This window comes from Haliotis asinina, unplaced genomic scaffold (genome assembly GCF_037392515.1).
Source record: "Haliotis asinina isolate JCU_RB_2024 unplaced genomic scaffold, JCU_Hal_asi_v2 scaffold_18, whole genome shotgun sequence".
Classification (NCBI taxonomy): Eukaryota; Metazoa; Mollusca; class Gastropoda; order Lepetellida; family Haliotidae; genus Haliotis; species Haliotis asinina.
Window position 1 is genome coordinate 1019469 of NW_027133890.1, and position 21186 is coordinate 1040654.

Below are 21186 nucleotides of genomic sequence, written 5' to 3' on the forward strand. Positions count from 1 at the left end.
TGGACAGTTTGGGACAATTCCCGAAGAACACTGGACTTAAAAGGTAAAACACATCCATAGTAATGATCCTTTTAACTTCAACAACATTATACAACCTCAGGGAAAACATGTCAGTTTGTAATCTAACGTGCTGAAGCAAAAATTGAAATTACATGTCACGAAAATAGGTGACGATATTACCACATTACGACCGAGCACACAATTTGTTGGGAATCATCGCGATAATAGTAAATATGAAAAGTTATGGCAATGGTACAGTGATGCTGCTAAGTGATTATTGATACTAGTTTAGTGTTCAAGAGCGAAATAATAACAGCTAACTTCTATAATGTCCATGATGTAGCGTTCAGCATGGCAGATTCTTGGTAAATCAGTAATGAATATTACAATATGGATGTGAGGGTGAAGCACCGATCGTGATTTAGACATAAAAGTGGAGCTGATATATGAGTCTGATACAGACGTGGAAGTGTAGCTCAGATGGGTGTGTGATACAGACGTGAGAGTGAGGCTCAGATGGGTGTGTGATACCGATTTGAGAGTGAGGCTCAGGTCGGTGTGTGATACAGTCGTGAGAGTGAGGCTCAGGTCGGTGTGTGATATAGACGTGAGAGGGAGGCTCAGATGGGTGTGTGATATAGACGTGAGAGTGAGACTCAGGTCGGTGTGTGATACAGACGCGAGAGTGTAGCTCAGGTCGGTGTGTGATATGCACGCGAGAGTGAAGCTGAGGTCGGTGTGTGATATGGACGTTATGTCCGTGTAGCTAGTACACAAGTGTGTATACTAGTGTATATATACACCTGTACATTTCATAGACATGTAGGCATGTTACTGTAATGGCTTCCTCGACATAATGACGTAAAGCTGAACTATTTGTCAATGTTGGTCTAGCCTACCTCTGCCAGTAAGTGTCACGTTGTTCTGGCAATAACGTCATCCTCACGTTAACGTCAAGGTGCCAGTCTCCTCACAGTTTCCCAAGATCCATGACCACTCACAACTGTCTAACCTTGTTTCTGTGGCAGCATGGAACCTGGCGAGTCCACCGTGGATGTCAGCAGCGTGGCATGTCCCCGCCTCTCCATCGACGCCATCTGGGAGGCAACCAGTCTCAGCTACGACAACAACCAGCTCCAGTCACCGCTTCACAAGGACTCGCTCAAACACATGAAGATCTGAGGAGTTCTCATCATGGGTGTTACGACGAAAAATTTCCAGTGACAAAAGGGACTATTTTTTCTAGGATTTTTGGGAAAATTGTATCAAGATGCTGATTGACATGAAATGTTAACCTAACTCAGATGTTATTTTTGGTTCATACAGATGAGTTTATGTCGACATCAGATGTTTTTCATATAATAACTCTTAACACGATATATATATATACGGGCTGGTCAGTATAATGTAGGTTATAGTGCAGCTGTTTGTTTGATGAATGTCTAGCATAATTCAATCTAGTTTGTCGCAATAACAGATGTTCTTTGTATATTGTCCGGGGCGATGTTCTAGGTGAGATTGTCCAGGGCTATGTTCTAGGTGAGATTGTCCGGGGCGATGTTCTAGGTGAGATTGTCCAGGGCTATGTTCTAGGTGAGATTGTCCGGGGCGATGTTCTAGGTGAGATTGTCCGGGACAATGTTCTAGGTGAGTTTGTCCGGGACATTGTTCTAGGTGAGATTGTCCGGGACATTGTTCTAGGTGAGATTGTCCGGGACATTGTTCTAGGTGAGATTGTCTGGGGCGATGTTCTAGGTGAGATTGTCCGGGACGATGTTCTAGGTGAGATTGTCCGGGACAATGTTCTAGGTGAGTTTGTCCGGGACAATGTTCTAGGTGAGATTGTCCGGGACATTGTTCTAGGTGAGATTGTCCGGGACATTGTTCTAGGTGAGATTGTGCGGGACATTGTTCTAGGTGAGATTGTCCGGGACATTGTTCTAGGTGAGATTGTCCGGGGCGATGTTCTAGGTGAGATTGTCCGGGACAATGTTCTAGGTGAGTTTGTCCGGGACATTGTTCTAGGTGAGATTGTCCGGGACATTGTTCTAGGTGAGATTGTCCGGGGCGATGTTCTAGGTGAGATTGTCAGGGACGATGTTCTAGGTGAGATTGTCCGGGACAATGTTCTAGGTGAGATTGTCCGGGACAATGTTCTAGGTGAGTTTGTCCGGGACAATGTTCTTGGTGAGTTTGTCCGGGACAATGTTCTAGGTGAGATTGTCCGGGACATTGTTCTAGGTGAGATTGTCCGAGACATTGTTCTAGGTGAGATTGTCCGGGACATTGTTCTAGGTGAGATTGTCCGGGACATTGTTCTAGGTGAGATTGTCCGGGCCGATGTTCTAGGTGAGATTGTCAGGGACGATGTTCTAGGTGAGATTGTCAGGGACGATGTTCTAGGTGAGATTGTCCGGGACAATGTTCTAGGTGAGTTTGTCCGGGACAATGTTCTAGGTGGGAATGTCCGGGACATTGTTCTAGGTGAGATTGTCCGGGACATTGTTCTAGGTGAGATTGTCCGGGGCGATGTTCTAGGTGAGATTGTTCTAGGTGAGATTGTCCGAGGCGATGTTCTAGGTGAACTTAACATTAATAATTGAATAAATTGAAGAATCAAGAACATATCCATTACACAAAAAAACATATAAAGACATTTTTGTGTGGTAGCTTGGCTGTAAGGAATCACGAGATTCCAGAATATCTAAGTCCGCTTCTCGTAGTAACGTGGTGAAAGCCAAAATTATCATCCAACGTGATTTGTTTTCACCAGGATCGTGAGACAGGGCCTATTATCGTACATCCGGTCAGGACCATTCTACCAGCCATATGCATCAGACACCATTGCTGCGTTCAAAGTTTCGCAGTTAGCTTGCTGATGTGTGAGAAAGGAGGCGGTTCACCTACAACACGTTGTACATATTTATTCCTGTTGTATTCTCAAGTGTATTCCACATTTTAAGTCAGGATACAGATGTCAGTTATTACCCACAGTGAGAGTGGTCTCCAAGGGGGTGGGTTAGGCGGATGGGGTGGATGGGGAGCCTGAGGAGAGTACTGCTGCTGCTGCTGCTGCTGCCGCTGTTGCGGCTGATGCGGCTGCATGTGTATCAGCTCCGCAGTCCGTGTTGTCGGCACTTAACAAAGGTGCAATATTGTTATGAATTGCTGTTGTACGCTTATGTTTTTCATTCCTATTTATTCCATTTTTTGTGTATATATTTCATATATTGATTTTTCTCATATCACGCAGAGTAACAACAATAATACTAAGGACCTGTGAGAATTACTAGGGCTCAGTGTTTACAGCATCATACGTATGGCTGAGTTTGATGGGTTTTTTTTATTCTGAGGGAAGCAACCCACAACATGATAAAAATGAGAATAAAATCTTTTGTTACGAAATTGTCTTCCGTACAAGCTGTGACATTAATATCGTCCATGGTGTGTTATCATCTCACAGTCTAACTCACCACCATAGTCTATACACGCACAAACACTATTTTGCCCTCCTTTATAGTGATAAATCACACGTGTGACTCTGAATAGGGGTGAAAACTTTTAAAAGCCAAACGTAAAGAGACTTGCATCTATTATTACAAGTATCCTACACTTTATCCGAGGGGACTTACCTCCCTTGGCTATACCGATGATGCCGGCACTAGCTGCCTGCTAAATAGTAGACTTCACTGATGATGGTTTTTGACTAGTTGACAGCCTTATTCTGTGGCATTTTAATGTCAGGGCAAGGGCGCCGTTGCAGGTAAACAGGATTTAGCGATGATCCAACGCTTCAGATGTGCCTGACAGTGATGTGTGTGTGTCGAAAACTTTATTCTTAGTTTAAAAACCAGTTGATTTATCACAACATATCGCATAATGCAGTGTTGGGCGTGTAATACAGTTTTTGACCATCGCATCTCAAGCAGCATCTGTCAGACCATCGCATCTCCTACAACATCTGTCAGACCAAGGTATCTCCCGCAACATCTGTCAGATCAAAGTATCTCGAGGATCATCTGTCAGGCCATGGCATCTCTAGCACAGAGGTTAAAGCATTATCTCGTCACCCTCAATATGTCGGTTCGTTTCCCCACATGGGTGTGGAGCCCATGTCTGGAGTCCCCTGACTTGATACTCCTGCAATGTATCTGAAAGCGTAAAACTTACTCACTCCCTCACTCATTCACTAGCTCGCTCATACTGACAGACACATAAATCCTTATATAACAATTATTTTCAATTATATGAATTGTTGCTTTGGTCGTGTGTGCAGTGACGTTTCTTGTGACGTCATCAGTGCTTAATAAACAAGTTTGACTTACGTCCCTTGGTCTTACAACAGCCATAAATGGCTATAGGGCGATATCACTGACTTGAAGTAGAAGTCAAACCTGTGAATGTGAAACTGTAGTATTTGCAGATATGCGGGAATCATTGATTTGCTGTTCCTTGTTTTACGTTAGGTGAAAGTTCAATGTAATAGCTTGACTGGAATGTGTGCAATCCTAATTGAACTGTTTATAACATTCATATTTTAGATTAGTTTTCAACACTGACGAAATTCCCTTAATTAGTTCTGGCGAGGTGACCTGATGTGTTGGGACAAGAATCTCCAAGTAAATCGTTCCAACAACAGTGTAAAGATACCTAAATACGTCGTATTCTGAATGTTATTGGCGGAATATGCCGAGGATATCAGAGTGGCGAATCTTGTAGTCCACGGTTTAAAAAGTTAATATATTCTACGTTCCAGCCAGCTGTAGCCATGCAGCTATCATGGTTTGGCGCGGGACTGAAATGTCGTTGTTTTTCCAAAACATAGTTTTTCTGTAACATAGTTTTGTTAAATGGGGGGAATGAATAAATTTAGAACCAAAAGTCGTACAATCTGCTTCATTGAAATCTTCCCCTGTTCAAGAAATACGATTACCCGCTGCCCGAGCCTCCTTGTACTCGGTTCCATGCACACAGTCTGCACACAGTGTTCGCGTTCTGTTCTGACACATAATTAGCAGCACGGTGGTGTTGCCACTGGATGTGTCCTAAGTAAATCTGATTAAGCAGACAATAAGTTCTGACAAGGATCCGACTATTTCATAATAGATTGAAGCGTTAGTACATGCAAGTCGACTAAATCAGTTGGGTTATCAGATTAGCTGACTGATTCTCTAGTCTACACTCGAATATTTCCAACTTGCCATGTAGCTGTCATATTTCTGACAAACACACACGACTGGAGAACTAATGTGTAAAGTTGTAAGACATGTTGACGATAGTCTCGGCATGGTAAAATGCGACGTTACTACACAACCCGATACGCTTGTCGTGCCTGTATGTCTAACTCGGGGCTAGTGGAAGTATGTTAATGAGATTGTTTGCTAATGTTAATTGATGTCCACATCTCGCCGGCGAGAAACTCTCTACACCTCCATAACGTGCTGATTTGGTATGTAGGTCGTTTAGTCCAGTCACATGTTCCATTTGCAAGATCTATTGTGATTATTACTTCAATTATAAGCATTACTATTATGGAGCATGCTGTTTGAGTCTCCATCCCGTTCTGACTTCAGGCAATAATGGTGATGTTCTGTTTACCGAGTCTCACACTGTTGTAGCTGTTTCAGAGTTTCAAATAAAACGTGGATTCCAGCGCACGTGTCCTTGTCTGTACCTCTTGCTGTGGATGTCAGACGCTGGTTGTAACTAGAGTATTAAGAGTCTGACAGTTTTCCAATGTACGACAGCTGTATCACAGAAGTAACATGGAAATTGGAAAAGCGGCATCGATCATCAGAGAACATGGCCTAGTTAGCGGAAGCCACCAACGTTCTGTCTGTCTGTCTGTCAGAAGCGATATCCAGTACTATCAACTGACAGCAACGGTTAAACGCATGAAAGTCGGGAGCTCTGACTGACTAAAAAACATCTCCGAAGAACTACACCATCCCACCCCCCACACACCTCACCCCCTCCCCTCTCATCTATAACCCCTGCTATCCTTACAGTTGTAAATATAGAAACGTGGTGTAACAGGCACCAGCCCTCTGCTCTGTACAGAAACATTAAGGAGGACACAGCCACGCTGGTGCCAGACGCTTTGCTCAACATCTACAATCTGCACACATAGGAAAACATGACTGAAAACGTAAGAGAAGTGTACTCGTTCTTGTTTAGTTTTAGAATGTTGGTATAAAAACTATAATAATCACATTCAGCAAACGGGCTCTGTGCTCAGAGGAAGAACCTGACAACAGCATCCTTCACGACTTGTCGCAGCCAGACTGGTTCCGGACTCTTTCAGTCGAACAGATCACACTGGTGTCCTTGCTCTGGTCACTGCACTGTCTGACAAGGATGTTTCTAAGTTCAGGGGAAAACAATTCAGGTATTTAGACGTTCGTGTCTCTACGGGCTCTGTTGTGCCGGTTTAGGACGTACTCGGTGTTACCAGAAAAAAAGAGGAAAAGGATCCCAAACCAGCATGTAAAACATCGGATGTGTATTGAAGACAACAGTGTATATAACTGTATTGGGGAAGTACCTGTCGAACCGGAAGTGGAGACCATGCTGCCAGCTTTTAGCGTGCTGTGATCCTGATGTCTCATCCGGGTACTACCTGTTCTTGAGTGAATGGCGCACGCACAGAGCTCTTCACCAAGACAAGTAAATCAATAGATTCCATTCATTCGATATCAGCGCTGTTCCACGTAAGTCATCTATCTTTGGACAGAGAGACGGCATCGTTACCTGACGCTGACTGGTACCGATCCAGGAAACAGGAAAGCTATGTGGACTGTGCTTATTTTCTAAAAATTATTGATGATATCATTGCAGCATAATTATATTTCAGTATTCATTCTACGGTTAGGAATAAGGTCATAGATCTCAGTACAACAGCTAAACTATATGATGGGGTCGCATGGTATCCGTTAACAAAGCATGGTTGATGAAAGATAAGTTCTTTATGGTAATGAATATTCAACTTCAAATTTCTGATAAACACTCGGAATATTTTCTTGGAATACGCGTCTCTGTAATACTTACATACAAGGATATATAACATTTTGACATAATCAAATGACATTTTTTAACATTTATATTTAATGTTGTGAAACTAACCTCACAGTAGTAGCATTGTGTTATTTGTACGTCTCTGTTCTACAACTGTAGCAACTGGGTGGACGGGCAGGGTTTACATGATTATAAACACAGAGGTGAACGAACTGAACGAACTTTGAAAAGATAAGAAGTGATAGATGAAGGAACAACAAGTAATGTATATCACAAACACTGACTTGTATGTTAATCAGACGTGAAAATATCTGTATATGTCATACACAACCAGTAAGCCAGTCCTTCAGCTACACCCGTACCATTTGGCCATGTCTCGACAGGTTGTACATGTAGGTACCCGTTTACGGGTGGATGGTGTCATATGTATTTTTCACAAATTGTTGTGCCGCTGAACCATACACCACCATGGGGTTACAACCTCTTCTTACACTAATCAAAAGCTAGGAGCCAAACATCATACGTCAACCACGTCACATGGATATCAGCGTCCAAGGGAAAAGTCAGATGTACTTTGGGCCGGTTCGTTCTGGCGTACTGCCCCCTGACTCCACATGAGACACCTGTTACGATTAATCTAGAGGGTTCATGAAAACCTTTTTAGGGTCTCTTTTCACCAAATCAGCTGGTTGAAAGAAACACGAAAATTCATATAATGAATGTGGCTGAACACACACAACTTTGGCAAATGAAGGACTGACCAGCGGAGGGACATTACTCCGCTGGGTGTGTTTCGTTTTTCCGACGTAGATTAGTTAACACCCGCTCTCATGGCAACGTGCTTCTGTTGTCTGTTAGTTTTCTGTAAAATCATAACCTGACACGTTTTGACGAATCAGGGCCATATTGGGGTAAAATGTCAAAATTAAAAAGGCTTTTTCAAGCCCGTGGGAACCCTTATCTAACAACATGCATTTAGTTGTTTTTATTGTATAAGACACAATATAGAAACTGTCGTAAACCTGTCACAAACTCTACACTGCTATCCTACCTGTGGTAACAGATAGAAAACCTATTTGTGTTGGAGACTGAAAAGGCGGGGTGTTCCCCTCTCAGTGGGACTTTCCAGAAACTGATAACATGTGGATGCAACGCGCAACTCACGCATTCGTCACCACTTATCTATTTCCTCACTTATTTTGTTTATACATCTTTATTTCCTGTTTACACGAAGGCTCTCGTGTTTCCTGCTCTCGTGTTTCCTGTTTTCGTGTTTCCTGCTGAGTGATTTCTCTGGTGATTTTGCGGGCACGTTTGGAGATTTTACGTATGCTTTATAATTACTTTGAGAAATATACATTTAGAAATATAAGGTGAACAGCTGGTTATAATATATACGGTAGGATATGTTTTCAACTCACCATCATCGGCCTTATCTACTGAGGATTAAAATACTTCAAATGCAGTAATTTTGGCGTGCTTCAGTAATGTCTTTAACTGTAGGAATAAAACCGAAATTAAGTTGTCGTTCGTGTTTGAAGCAGTTCTCATGTTCATAGGATGATATGAAATCTACCAAAGGGAGCACGTGTCAGTTTTCGGCTTGTCACTGAAAGAAACGTTCTGGTCAAGAACGGGAATTCATGATGACACTGTCAGTTCACTGTGATGAACCTGTCTCTGAGTGGCACTTCCCGCTGTACGGCCTACAGTTGGACGTGCTGTTTCATCACACACCATTACAAACGCCAGCCATGTAAGGAACCTTTTAAACCCGTTAGAAGTGTTAGAATCAATGTCTGTAGTGTTACAACACAGCTGTAATGCTACTGGAGATTGTGGCCAAGCAGACATCACTTAGTGTTTGCTCCGAGTGGCTCCTTCACGCACTGCATAATCACACCGGTCACAATGTCAAGGACGAAAGTAAGAGAGAGACGTAACACATGCATCTTCTGGCGACTGTTTACATGTTTCTTGTCACAGGTTTCGCTATTTGGCAGAGGGGTCTAGAAATCTACAGATATTTCTGTAATAGCTTCACACCCTCATCAACAGACACTCCGTTTTTAGCTGTCAATTCTTATATATAGTTATTCTAGATTTTCATTGACAGTGTGGGATTTACTGCGCGAGTAATATTTTAATTGTGGTAGAAAAATCAAACTCTACATTTTCTATGGAGTTGCACTGAAACTGTCCACTTCTTTGAATGTCTGCGTTGAATTAATTGTCCACGTAGTTGCGTGGGTTTTAGAGCACTGACTGTCGAAAACCCACTGTTGTTGATACTGTTGTCCACAGACTTGACAATGGAAACGGTAGTCGACCCCCATGGCATATAGTCTGAGGCCAAATGACCACGTATAGAGCTTGGAGCATGTATGCCAAGTCACACCGTGGCATGAATCTCACGATTTAATTCAGACAATGACCTGCTTTTTTGACGATCCGAATTTTGTGAGTGTAAGTGAAATGAGACACTACAAATAACTATGGTTACACGAAAGTCCAATTCCTTGTTTCATAAGAGAATGGTGTTTAAAAATTGAATTGTGATGTTAAACTTAAAATATGGTATTTCTATAATTTATAGGTCAGGCATTCTGACGTTAACTCAGACACAGACTGTTCGTTTGATGAGATTGTAAAATGATTTTCCACATGGGTGCAATATGTGAAGCCCATTTTTGGTGTCTCCCGTCGTGATATTGCTGGAATAGTGCTAAAAGCGGTGTGAAAACATACTCACTCTTAGAGTCATGAAATACACACCTTCCGGAAACAGGGAACATAGCGCCACAATGCAGCAGTGCAGGTGACGTCATGCACGTGCTGGTTGACATGTCGCGTGTTTCATTTTCTGACACTGATGTCCAGCAACTGAAAGGTAAGAAAGTGATGTTGCTGACGTTTTGCCGCCGTTGTAAATATGATAACAGCCATTTCAACGATAAATGATTCCTGACTAGAACGACAGCACTTACACTCACACAGCCCACGCTGTTTTGAAAACGCTCATTTAACTCAAATGTACTTTGTATGTTTTTGTTTTATTTTTTGACAGACATGCATATCGTTACAGTTGTATGTAGCTTTAATAGTCACGATATGGCTGAGATACTGACGATGTGACTTTCAATGTTAACACACGCGCTCAGATGGGTTTGGACTGGGGAAGTGGTCGCTACTGAGCTGCAACATTGAATAACACCCTTCATTTTGTAAACGAATAGCCATTGGAGTTATCCACTTGGATTCATGTAGAGACGTGAGCAGACAGTGTTGGTTTGCTATGTACAGATGTAGATGAAAAGTTATTAGGATTGCAAATCAATGTCAAAGAATAGAATAAGGTGGTCTTGTGGTTGGCGTGTTCACTCGCTTGCCAAAAAGTCTGTTCCTAGATTTCCGAAGCTCTCTTGGCTCTAAGATAGTCGTGAGTGTCAGTCATTAACGTTAACTTACGACTGTATTGGCGCTAAGAGAGCTTCAGAAATCTAGGGTCTGGTTTAGTTCCCAATACATTACGCAAAATTAAACAGTGTTGAACAACATATTGTTTATCTTGAAGGCCAGCCAATGAGGGGGAATATTTTGTTGTAGTGTGACGATGTCGGCAGCGGACTATCTGGCCGTCATCCTCCTCGTGGTGAGTGATCACATCGTGTGCGAAACTTTATGTTGAACCTTGTCTGATCGCAAGGCAAACGTGTCTTTTATCATATAAACACACCGCAGTGGAAAGACATTGGCCCGAACTCACACCAAACGTTCCATGTATTGCCGCTCTGCTATTCACATGGGTTAATCTCAAGTGGAAGTGTCAGGGGACGGGGACAGATGCGGACGTGTTTCGGGGCTGTCGAGGTTGAAGCTACAGTAGTGTGATGTATAACGTAACAGACTTGCTTTTATTATTTTTGTACAGTTTGATCTTTGCGGAATATGCCCAGTAAATGTTTTTCGTGCGAGGAAACGAGCCATGGGCGACTATGCTTTAGTGAAGATGTACGTTACTGTCCATGGGCGTCATGTACGTAGGGATGTCTTGTAACGTCATTAGACGGCCCTTTCAGCCATGGTATGTTGTCATAACCAAACTTTATTGAATGTGATATACCAACACAATGACGAAATGACCATTAGGTACTGGACGTTTGTTTCCACATATATACGCGATACTGTCTCCTTCCTGCAGGTGACAGTGCGGGGAGCAATACCTCCAGGCTATATCATGGAAGGTAGGTACTATACCACGGTCTTATACTCCATGTACATGGAGGACATACGTGGACATTGTGACCGACCTCCGAGCTACATCTTGGTGGCGTGTGCATAAAGCTCGGGTCACAATCAGGTAAAGTTAAGCAACGATGGACGCGGACAATGCTCGTATGGGTGACAGGCAGCTTGACTTCTGAGAGTTTCTAGGGCCTCAGTCCTGGCACACAACTAAGCACATGACACATGTGGTCTCACCTTAGGCAAGTCAGTTTGTTAATAATTGCGACAGCTCACCCAGTAGAAATTGGGTGCACGGTGGGACAAGTTGTGTAGCCAGAACCTATCTAGCGTCTATTAGGCAGCTTGGGTTTTGCGGAGTAATAACATGCCTGCTTTGACTGCTAGCGCAATGAGCATTCACCATGTGAATGGAGTTTGGCGAAATGCAAATGCACATAATATTAAGGTAGGTACTACACCACTATCTCATCCCATGTATCTGGAGGGACCTACGTGTTCATTGTGAATAACCTCCAGGCTACATCCTGGAATATAAACACAGATATAAATAAAATGGATTTACTATAGACGATCAGTTCTTTGAAACATTGCTGCTATTGATAAACAAATATATACTCATATACGAAAAGAGAAAGAAAGAGCAAAATAAGTTTGACGAAATAATTAGAAGAAATCACAACCTAAATGTTTTCTTGGACTGGAATGACGAAACTTCCACAATAAGTCAGTTACTCGTTTAGAAAACATAAAGGTGATGTTTTATCCAGCCGACATGAAATAGCAGATGAAGTAAGAAACTATTACTCCAAACTATACAGAAAACAGGATATCAGCGATGTTAACCACGACAATCAACTCGGACACGTTGATATCCCCAAACAAAGCGCAACTACATCAGCAGCTCTAGACTGTGAATAGGAATAACAGGAATTACTTTAGGCTTAAAATGTTTCAAGAATGATAAAGCCCGGGACCAGATGGTTTTGCCACGGAGCCTCTTGAAATTCTTCTGGGGTGATTTTTGCAAACATTTAATCAAATCGTTGAACTCATCATATAAAATGGGGAACATTCTATATCTCTGAAAAGGGGACTCATCACGTGCATTCCAAAAAGCAATAAATAAAAAATGTATTTAAGGAATTGGCGACCAATTTGTCAGTTTTCTATATAGCTTCACACAATCTCTAGACGGATAAACACGGATCTTAACACACTTATCAATGAAGACTATCAAGGGTTTATGACTGGTAGGTATATTGGGGAAATTAGTAGAATGATATGACCTTATGAGGGAAAAACTATTTGACACTGTGGATTGGGCATTTATAGACAAAACGTTGTCATTTTTCAATTCTTGAACTTCTACTAGAAAATGATATAAAGCCGTGCATGGAGGAATCGAATCAAGTGTTTTAGTCAATGGATGTTTTATGTTTAACATATCTAGAGGATATCGTCATGGTGACCCTCTCTCTCCATATATATTTATTCTGTGTGCGGAAATTGATAAGAAATAATAAAAAAATAAAAGGTATAATGGCAGTAAAGAATACTTGCTTCACCAGTTTGCTGATAACACAACCTTTCAGATGGTTCTGAACATTGGGTCGTTTGCAGTCTTAAATGTACTGGATATTTTTGCAAGATTTTCTGGATTAAAAATTAATATCGGAAAAACAAGAATTACATGGACAGGATCAAAGAAACATTAGAGCATGAAACTTTGTCCTTGAAAGAATCTAAACTGGGACCTCACGTCTTTTAACCACGCTGGTACAACATGTACGTTAGACGTTGACGATATACTTGATGACGTAAACTACACAGAAACGCTTAAAGCATTTGAAACACTGGAATATCTGGTCAGCTCGTAACATTACTCCGTTCCCCATAGGAGAATTGAGGTAAGTGAAGTAAGGAAGTACACGGCATGCCCTGACATATATAGCAGCCAGTCCTGACTAACTTCGGGTGGTCATGCCACCTATATATTTTGAGACATTTTATAAGAAAGATTTCGGTATCAGGTATCATACTTTTACACATCCTAATATAAACTTCATGAAAGAAAGACACGCAAGATGTTAATCAATATGAGACCTATTCAACACATAAAAAGGAACAATATATCAGAGATTAGTCCTCGCACCAGTAGACAGCGCATGCATTTCATGCCAAGTGAGTCGACTTTCAGTCAGTGGCTGATCGATTTTACTGGTACACATGCTTTTGGGGACATCCTCGATACCATCCCACTGAATGCCCAGTTAGGCCGAAGTGAGTTATCTCCACATATCCTTTATGTAGTTGTGTATATAGGAGGGATAAAGAGCATAAACCTAAAGACAGTTGTATTATTTCCATTTCCGACAGCACTTTAAAAATGTGAACACGATGGCTGTTTACATAACATATCGCTTGACCCTCACTGTCACGGTGGTGTGACATACCTGAAACACTGACACTGATCCACCCCGCCTGTCCTCAGTCACCCTCGAGTGCGGCTCCAGCGATGTCGGGGACGGCGCCATCTCCATACTGTCAGACCTGAGCGTACAAGCTAAAGCTGTGTGTGCCGGCGACAAGGAATTCCCCTTCATAAACTTGGATGTCGTCAACCACATCCTCCCTTTCTCCTACCCCACAGGAGGAACAAACCCATGCGTGTTCAAGGTGAGTCGCCCCGTGAATATCCAGGCTGTCATGGATCTTGTAAGAGGCGACTTGTAAGAGACTTCCGCCATGTAGCTGGAATATTGTAAAGAGTGCGGCGTTTAACGGCAATGTTTCTGGTTTTGTCAGCACCGATCTGTTCCTGCAATGTGGAACAGGTTAAATACCACCAGCATCGACAACAGTACCTCGCACAAAACGCACTTGCAGTAGAATACATGGATAGCGACTGTTAACTCAGCCGTCGTGAAGCTTGTTTGTAATGGCTACGATCGCTTGTTTCCAGAAGAAGAAACATACCCGGGTCTTCTCCGCCAGGGTCGTTGTGTTTTACGGACAGATGGGGTCTGGCGTGCATCACGGAAAGGAAGAGTATATCGTCACGTGTACGTTCAGCCCCGCTGGAGAAGACGCCAGCAAGATGAGCAAGATCACCGAGTCGTGAGTATAAGACTTCCAGCTAGATCACCCAGTCGTGAGTATAAGACTTCCAGCTAGATCACCGAGTCGTGAGTATAAGACTTCCAGCTAGATCACCGAGTCGTGAGTATAGGACCTCCAGCAAGATCACCCAGTCGTGCTCGGATTCCTGTGAGGCACATCCCTTTCCGAGCCCTCAGTGGCAAATAGATTGTACGTTCCAATCTGTCTCGCACTGGTACTGTAGGATATCCCCATGTGTCCCATTTTGTCATGTATCACATGAATAGACAGGAAACAAGCATTTGTCTCCACTATAACACGCGCACTATCACATCACAAGCACCAGTCCAGTGTTTGCTTGGACATCAGCATTGTCCACGTTGTGACTTAACATAAGACCAGGGACCATATAATAGATAAGGTCTTTGATAAGACCGAACTTCTTGCTCGTTCCGGAATTTGGTACTATGACATTTCCGTTTGTAAATGATAATATAATGAATATACATGTCTTTTAACTGACCTTGAACTTCAAATGTATGTATATGGAAACTTGATGTCATCACTATATGGCTCAAATAATGCCGAAAGACGTAAATCCCTGCTCAACAACATAATATCTCGTCTCAGACTTATACCATTCTAAACATGCTTGTCACATGGCTTGACCACCTACAGCACGATGAGACTATCAGTCGAGTTGTCTTGTGACCTTGACCTTCAGTCTGCTGGCAGCCAATGCGATCCACGGCTACGCTGGGGGAGACAGCAGCTCCACCATCATCCTCAAGATGGTGGACGTTCTCGGCCATAACCTCAACGGCAAGAGCGTCGACCTTGGTCGGAAGGTGCAGCTCAAGGCTGTCAATACAGGTATCCGAACATCGTCTCCTTGAACACTTACCTGGCATAGGCTGACAGTCCCACGGACAGGATGATCTTCAAACCGGAAGTGGTTTGATTCCTGCAACATGTTGAATATTTTCTGCTTAGATCTGAATACCTGAATACCCTACTGGTATATTTTCTCTGACAGTTATGGACGAATATACCTCGGAAATAACACGTAGGTCTCATCATGTATAGCTTTTATGTGTTAAGTGGTGTAGTCAAGGTTGTATGAACCTTTTTGTCGCGCATGTTATGCCCGTGATGATCCGGTTTTGATCTTTCTTCAGTAACACATGCTCGTTGTAAGAGGTTCAAGCTCGCTGACTTGGATGACACGTCATCATATCCCAGTTGCTTAGTTCGATGCTCGTGTTTTGATCACTGGTTTGTCTAGCTCAGACTCGATTATTTACAGTCCGCCTCCATATAGCTGGCATATTGCTGAATGCGACGTAAAAGTCACTCCCTCACGCACGCTATCAATCACCTGGGTACCTATATTCTGATAATAGTTCGACTATGTACAGTTCACACACCACTTAATTAAATATTGTTTAAGACTGGTGATCACGTTTAACCTGAAGTGCAGGATTATGTCGCCGGATTATGTCGCTGCAGGTACCGAGCCCGGGATCCGACCAGTGTCTTGTGATGCCATCGACAGTTCCAAGGCGCGCTACTCCATCCTCAGAGCTGGGTAAATGAAACAACACTGGTCAGACTCGTATATGTAGCCAATTACTTCAGTCATTTGTTCTAAACTAGATTTTGCAAAATATTCCTTTCTTTAAAATTATACACATGAACTGGTGTACTGTAGAACAAATTCGTAGTGTTGAAAAGCTTGTCGTGAGTTCAGTAAATCATGAAACTTGGTGCAATTTGGCGAATTCATAACAAAACTTCACACCAAAACAGCTGTTCACATGCACGAGATTATCACATGCTTTTCAGAATTTGATGCTTAATTCTCGAACAGGTCTGCATAAAGTTCCTGTTGGTCTCCCCAACTTGGGGGAGATCCCCGCTGTAACCATATGATACAGAACATATAGTGGGTGTTTTAAGCGTCTAAACGTTTGATGTGTATTAATGAGGTCTTCCCGGCGGTAAAGCAGTTTAACAGTATTCCTGTGCACAGGTCGATAATTTGCGTGTTGGTAGGGAGGGAGTAAAGAGAACAGCACACAATGACAGCTCTAAAACTTCACTGTCACATGTCCGTTTCAAGTAGAGACACAATGGGCAACCTAGTACCAGGAAGAATAATCGTGAAGGCCGGGGTTAAAATAGGCCTAAAGCAACTATGCTTGCAAGCGGCGACTAACGGGATAGGGTGGCCAGGCTTGCTGACTTGGTTGACAGTCATCGGTACTCAACTGCGCAGATCGATGCACATGTTGATCGCTGGATTGTCTGGTCCAGACTCATTTTAGAGACTGCGACCATATAGCTGGGATATTGCTGAGTGCGGCGTAAAACTAAACTCACAAGGAAGAAATGTATAATTAAAATGTATTCGAGGTTTTGAAACACTTGTATCTGTCTCTTGGAACCTGCGCAGGTGCACATGACAGATCCCTGTTCACCACGTTCGCCTCTCTATGTAAAGTCGGACGTGGTGATACACTTTTTGTAGGTCTACATCAGTCAAACTGATCACAAATCAAACTGATTGCGTGAAATTCTCCCTTTCAACATGCTCGCTTTAACACACTGTAAATGTCATTTTCATCACGGTCCATGATTATTCCCAGAATATTACGTGGATCACCACGTCCCGTATCCACCAGAAGGATACGTACAGCTACGTTGTCTCCCACCTGGTCACTGGCTAGTTCAACTTTGCTCCTCTTGCCCATACGCTGAGCTCGTGCCATCTGGGCGGAGCTGGCGCCTTCTCTTCACTTATGTTTTGTGGACGGCCATTGAGTATATCCGCAGTGAAAGCAACTGGAGCAGGAATCACTGATGGTGGATCGATCCCTGTACTATGGTGTGGACTGTGAAACTGTGACAATCACTGTAAGCTCTGGCATATTATCGTCACTGTCACTGTCACCCTGCTCAACTGGGCTAGCTGGAGGTGCAGAGTCAAAATCAAGACAGGCAGTTGGTGTCGGATCCTGGTTGGTGAATTGTGTCGGATCCTGCTTGGTGCTTGGAACCGGGTCAAGACTGGTGACTGGCGAGTCATGCTGACTTGATAATGCGAAAACAAGATCCTGAGTTTGCATCCTTTCTACAACCTCGGTCGGCAAAGATAAACCATTTTCTACTTCACATCCAAACATGGCGGCATATGGTGATCGTTGGATCCCAGAATGCAGACTGGATTTTTTCTGGAATCGTACACATTTTATGCCCACATGCCAATCACATGTGTTATTATCCATGCAATAAGCATATCCTTGATATCGCCATTATCCTCGGACCCTTGACTTTGAGGGTGTCGAGGTTTACCATGACAAGTCAGGACCACACCAGTTTCAGTTCAGAGATAACCTCGGCATTAAATTCACTTCCACTGTCACCATGTAGGAGAGATGGGACACCAGCAAAAAGAAAAATATTCAGTGCAAGGGAGGCAAATATGTGTGAGAATTGGACATATCACCACACCCTTGGTGCTTGGGCGCTTTCTCTTCTGATCATTCTTCTGACATTACGACTTGAAAACTACATGAGCCTCACGGGTGATGTTAGCATACTTTAGGTTGACCTCTTTGGCCATCCTATCACACCCACCATAGCCTGTGGCTATGTTAGCTCGCTTGACCACATCGTATGTGTGTACTATGCTGGTGTCATACTGTGGATCCTCCTCCGGAGTGGCACGGCTTTTTGATGAGTTTCTCAACATCGCCAGAATCTGTAACCTGAAAAAAATGGGATTTGTCTAAAAACGTATATGAAAAAATCAAGAAGTAATTGCAAAGTGATAAAACAAAGTTGGGTAAATTAACCTTAATTCATACTTTGATAGGAGGTAGAGCATCCATGTGTGTCCTTTGTTCACCGACCCGTGAAGATCCAGGGTAGAATAGGCCTTCAGCAATCCATGCTTGCCATAAACGGCGACTAACGGAATCGGGTGGTCAGGCTTGCTGACTTGGATGACATGTCATCGGTTCCCAATTGCGCAGATTGATGCTCATGCTGTTGATCACTGGAATATTGAGTACGGCGTAAAACTAAACTCACTCACTGACTTTGTTCCACCAGGTCCTGCTGCTGGTCTCAGTTCCTCTATCATTGTGAGATACGCTTATTTTGGAATTCAGACTCGTGCAAACTTCAGATTTCTTGTAGAGCTCAGCTTCAAACTGATTTTCACAAGATTCTGCCATGATATTTTGTAAGGGTTGTAACAGATTTATCTGACAAAGCCAGAAACAGTGCTGGTTTTATAGGACAAATTCTCTTAACCCCTGAGCATTTGTCACGTGCTGGATCATTAAGAAATCACTTGGTGGATGCCACTTGGGGGAAGCCAAGTAGTTGTACTTGTAGTAATGTTTGGACAACCACAAAGCGCACAAGAAGAAATGTGACAACAGTCGGAAGCAATGTTATAAAAACACCCCAACACCTCCTTCCACATCCCTTTAAATAACAAATAAAAGAAGCAAAAAGAAAACTACGTATGTTTGATAATACTGAGATCTGGACCGGGGTGGAGATGTACATCCCCACAGCTTATTGGTAATAAAGAAATCAAAGTAACGGGCACCCAAACAGATACATAGGTTTACACTTTGATGCATAGTCCTATCAAAAAAATTCAACTCGTCAGATGTGTCCATCAGACCATGCAAAAAGATTAATTTTTGTGTTTTACACGTATTGCCGGATGTGCACCATCTTGCCACGTGTAATGACTGGAACGCTCAGTTATTACATGTGTTGTCTTGTGCTCACAGGCACTAAACGAAATGACTGATTACATATGACTGTAACATATACAGTTCAGTTCCTTGTTTCCGCTCATGGCCGGGATCGAGTGGTCAGGCTCACGTCATCGGTTCCCAAATGCGCAGATCGATGCTCATGTTGTTGATCACTGGATTGTCTGGTCCAGACTCGATTATTTACAGACCGCCGTCATATAGCTGGAATAAAACTAAACTCACTCAGTCACTCCGCTCATGGCCCCGACATGGAGAAAGGTGAAGTTTGTATGGAGAATCTGTCTGGGTTATCTACTATCAAAGTTAATTTAATGGTGAGTAAAATATGCTAGATAGTAATGGTTGTTGTATTAACCGGCCATGAGGTATTATTGCAATGCTGGAGTTTCATCATCCTTCGTCGTGTGTACATGCACGGTATTCATGCACGGTATTCATGCACTGTTCCTCCACTGTTAAGCTGCGGGGATGGAATCGTGTTCCCCAAGACTGTCGGCTTCAAGACCACTGGCAAGAAGACCCAGAGTCCCTACTTCCCCGCCTTCACCATCAACGTCGACCCCATCCTCAAGTTTGAGTGTAACTTCACTCTGTGTGGTCTGCAGTGTGACGGGGTAGGTGTGAAGCACGAAGGGTGTGTACTCTGTAGTGTGTGGGTGTGCATGTGAGCAGTTTGTGTCGGGGTGGGTGTGTCGTCAGTGGTGGTGTCGGGATTGGCATGTTGACTTCAAGCTTTATGCCCACATCACCTAACGGTTGTGAAATACTGTCCACAGTATGTTAGACACTTCTCCTCGGAGACATTGTGACATTGTGACACTGTGACATTGCCTGTCGTAGATAAACAGAGTTGTGTATCAAGTTATGAGGTAACACATGTATTTTTCAGGACTCGTGTGCGAACGCCCCAGCGCCCAACCGACCAAAGAGAGGTAAGTGACCCATTCAGTCACCTTCGACAACATTTCGTTACACATAAAGTAATAGTTCGTCTTCAAAATAATCCTTTGCAAGATCTTTTAAATAATCCTATCACATGATGAAGAATACATAGTTTGTCCACAATCTTGCAGTCTGCCATTGTATCCGGGTGACGCAGGTTGTTGCTCATGCTATCCACCATTTGTCCTACACACCTGCTTCCTGACTCGTTTTCACAGATTCATCCTCCGTCAGCTACGACTTTGCCGCTACCGGGGCCGTTGCCATTATCAACACTGCCTTGGACAAGTCCTGGATCGGGGAGACTCGCTTGGACATATCCTAGAGAGCCGCATACTGGTTGTGGAGTTTTAATAAATACTCGAACACTACAGTCTGTGTTTCTTGGCTGAGTAAAAAAACATTCCATTCTTGATACCAGACAACGGCTGGTTGGATGGTCAGTCGGTTGGTTGGTTTAACAACACACTGGGTAATAATCCAACCATGTGGAGACAGTCTGTAAATACGTCTGAATCAGAGGATCCCGTGATCAACAATGACCATCGGTCTGTGCAACTGGATACGATGACGTGTCAGCATAACCACCACTCTCTTTGACACGTCCGTATCCAGGATGTTGGACACACTGACTGGCGCCATGCCGACAACTGGAAAGGGTTGGTATCCCTGGGCAGTGTGTGGCCGGTGGTGCGACCCGGGCCATAGCAAAGTTCGCGAAATGTTATATATATTGAGAAGACATAGGAACTAGCCGTGCGTCAGTATAGTGTTTAGTGTCAAAGTCAGTACCAGAAACCTTCAGGCACTCCATGTCAATGCAGCGAGGGTCAGCCACCATTGGTTGCACAAACACGCCATCAGTCCACAGTTAAACCTTGCTACCATTTTAACAGTATTGTCTTTATTACTACTCATTATCACAGCACATGGAATGAGATCCTTGGTATGTTTATTCTTGTCAGCAGACCAGCATGGATTGGGATGCAACTCCCAATGACTGCAAGTGATTAACGGGGGTTTTACAGGTTATCGACAATGTCTGTCCATTTCCACGAATATATGCCCATGTCCTTGGACT

The 21186-nt window shown here is 43.2% G+C and overlaps 2 protein-coding genes across 3 annotated transcripts in view; both read left to right on the forward strand.

Annotated features, from left to right (window-relative positions):
* LOC137269896 (delta and Notch-like epidermal growth factor-related receptor) overlaps positions 1-5652 on the forward strand; it is a 127928-nt gene extending 122276 nt beyond the window's left edge. The window contains exon 11 of the mRNA XM_067803738.1: positions 1029-5652. Coding sequence (XP_067659839.1) covers positions 1029-1182 — 154 coding nt within the window. The 3' untranslated portion in view covers positions 1183-5652. The remainder of the gene's footprint in view (positions 1-1028) is intronic.
* Positions 5653-9807: 4155 nt separating this feature from the next.
* LOC137269933 (vitelline envelope sperm lysin receptor-like) lies at positions 9808-20476 on the forward strand. Of its 2 annotated transcripts, none has more exons than XM_067803772.1 (10): positions 9808-9904; positions 10621-10666; positions 11216-11258; positions 13754-13938; positions 14225-14379; positions 15086-15234; positions 15871-15949; positions 19624-19777; positions 20053-20095; positions 20324-20476. In XM_067803772.1, exons 2-10 carry the CDS (start codon positions 10628-10630, stop codon positions 20428-20430), a joined length of 954 nt encoding a protein of 317 aa, XP_067659873.1. In that variant the 5' UTR covers positions 9808-9904; positions 10621-10627; the 3' UTR covers positions 20431-20476. The 2 variants fall into 2 exon arrangements, with proteins under 2 accessions (XP_067659873.1, XP_067659874.1); XM_067803773.1 differs by having other exon boundaries at positions 9896-10047.
* The last annotated feature ends 710 nt before the right edge of the window (positions 20477-21186 follow it).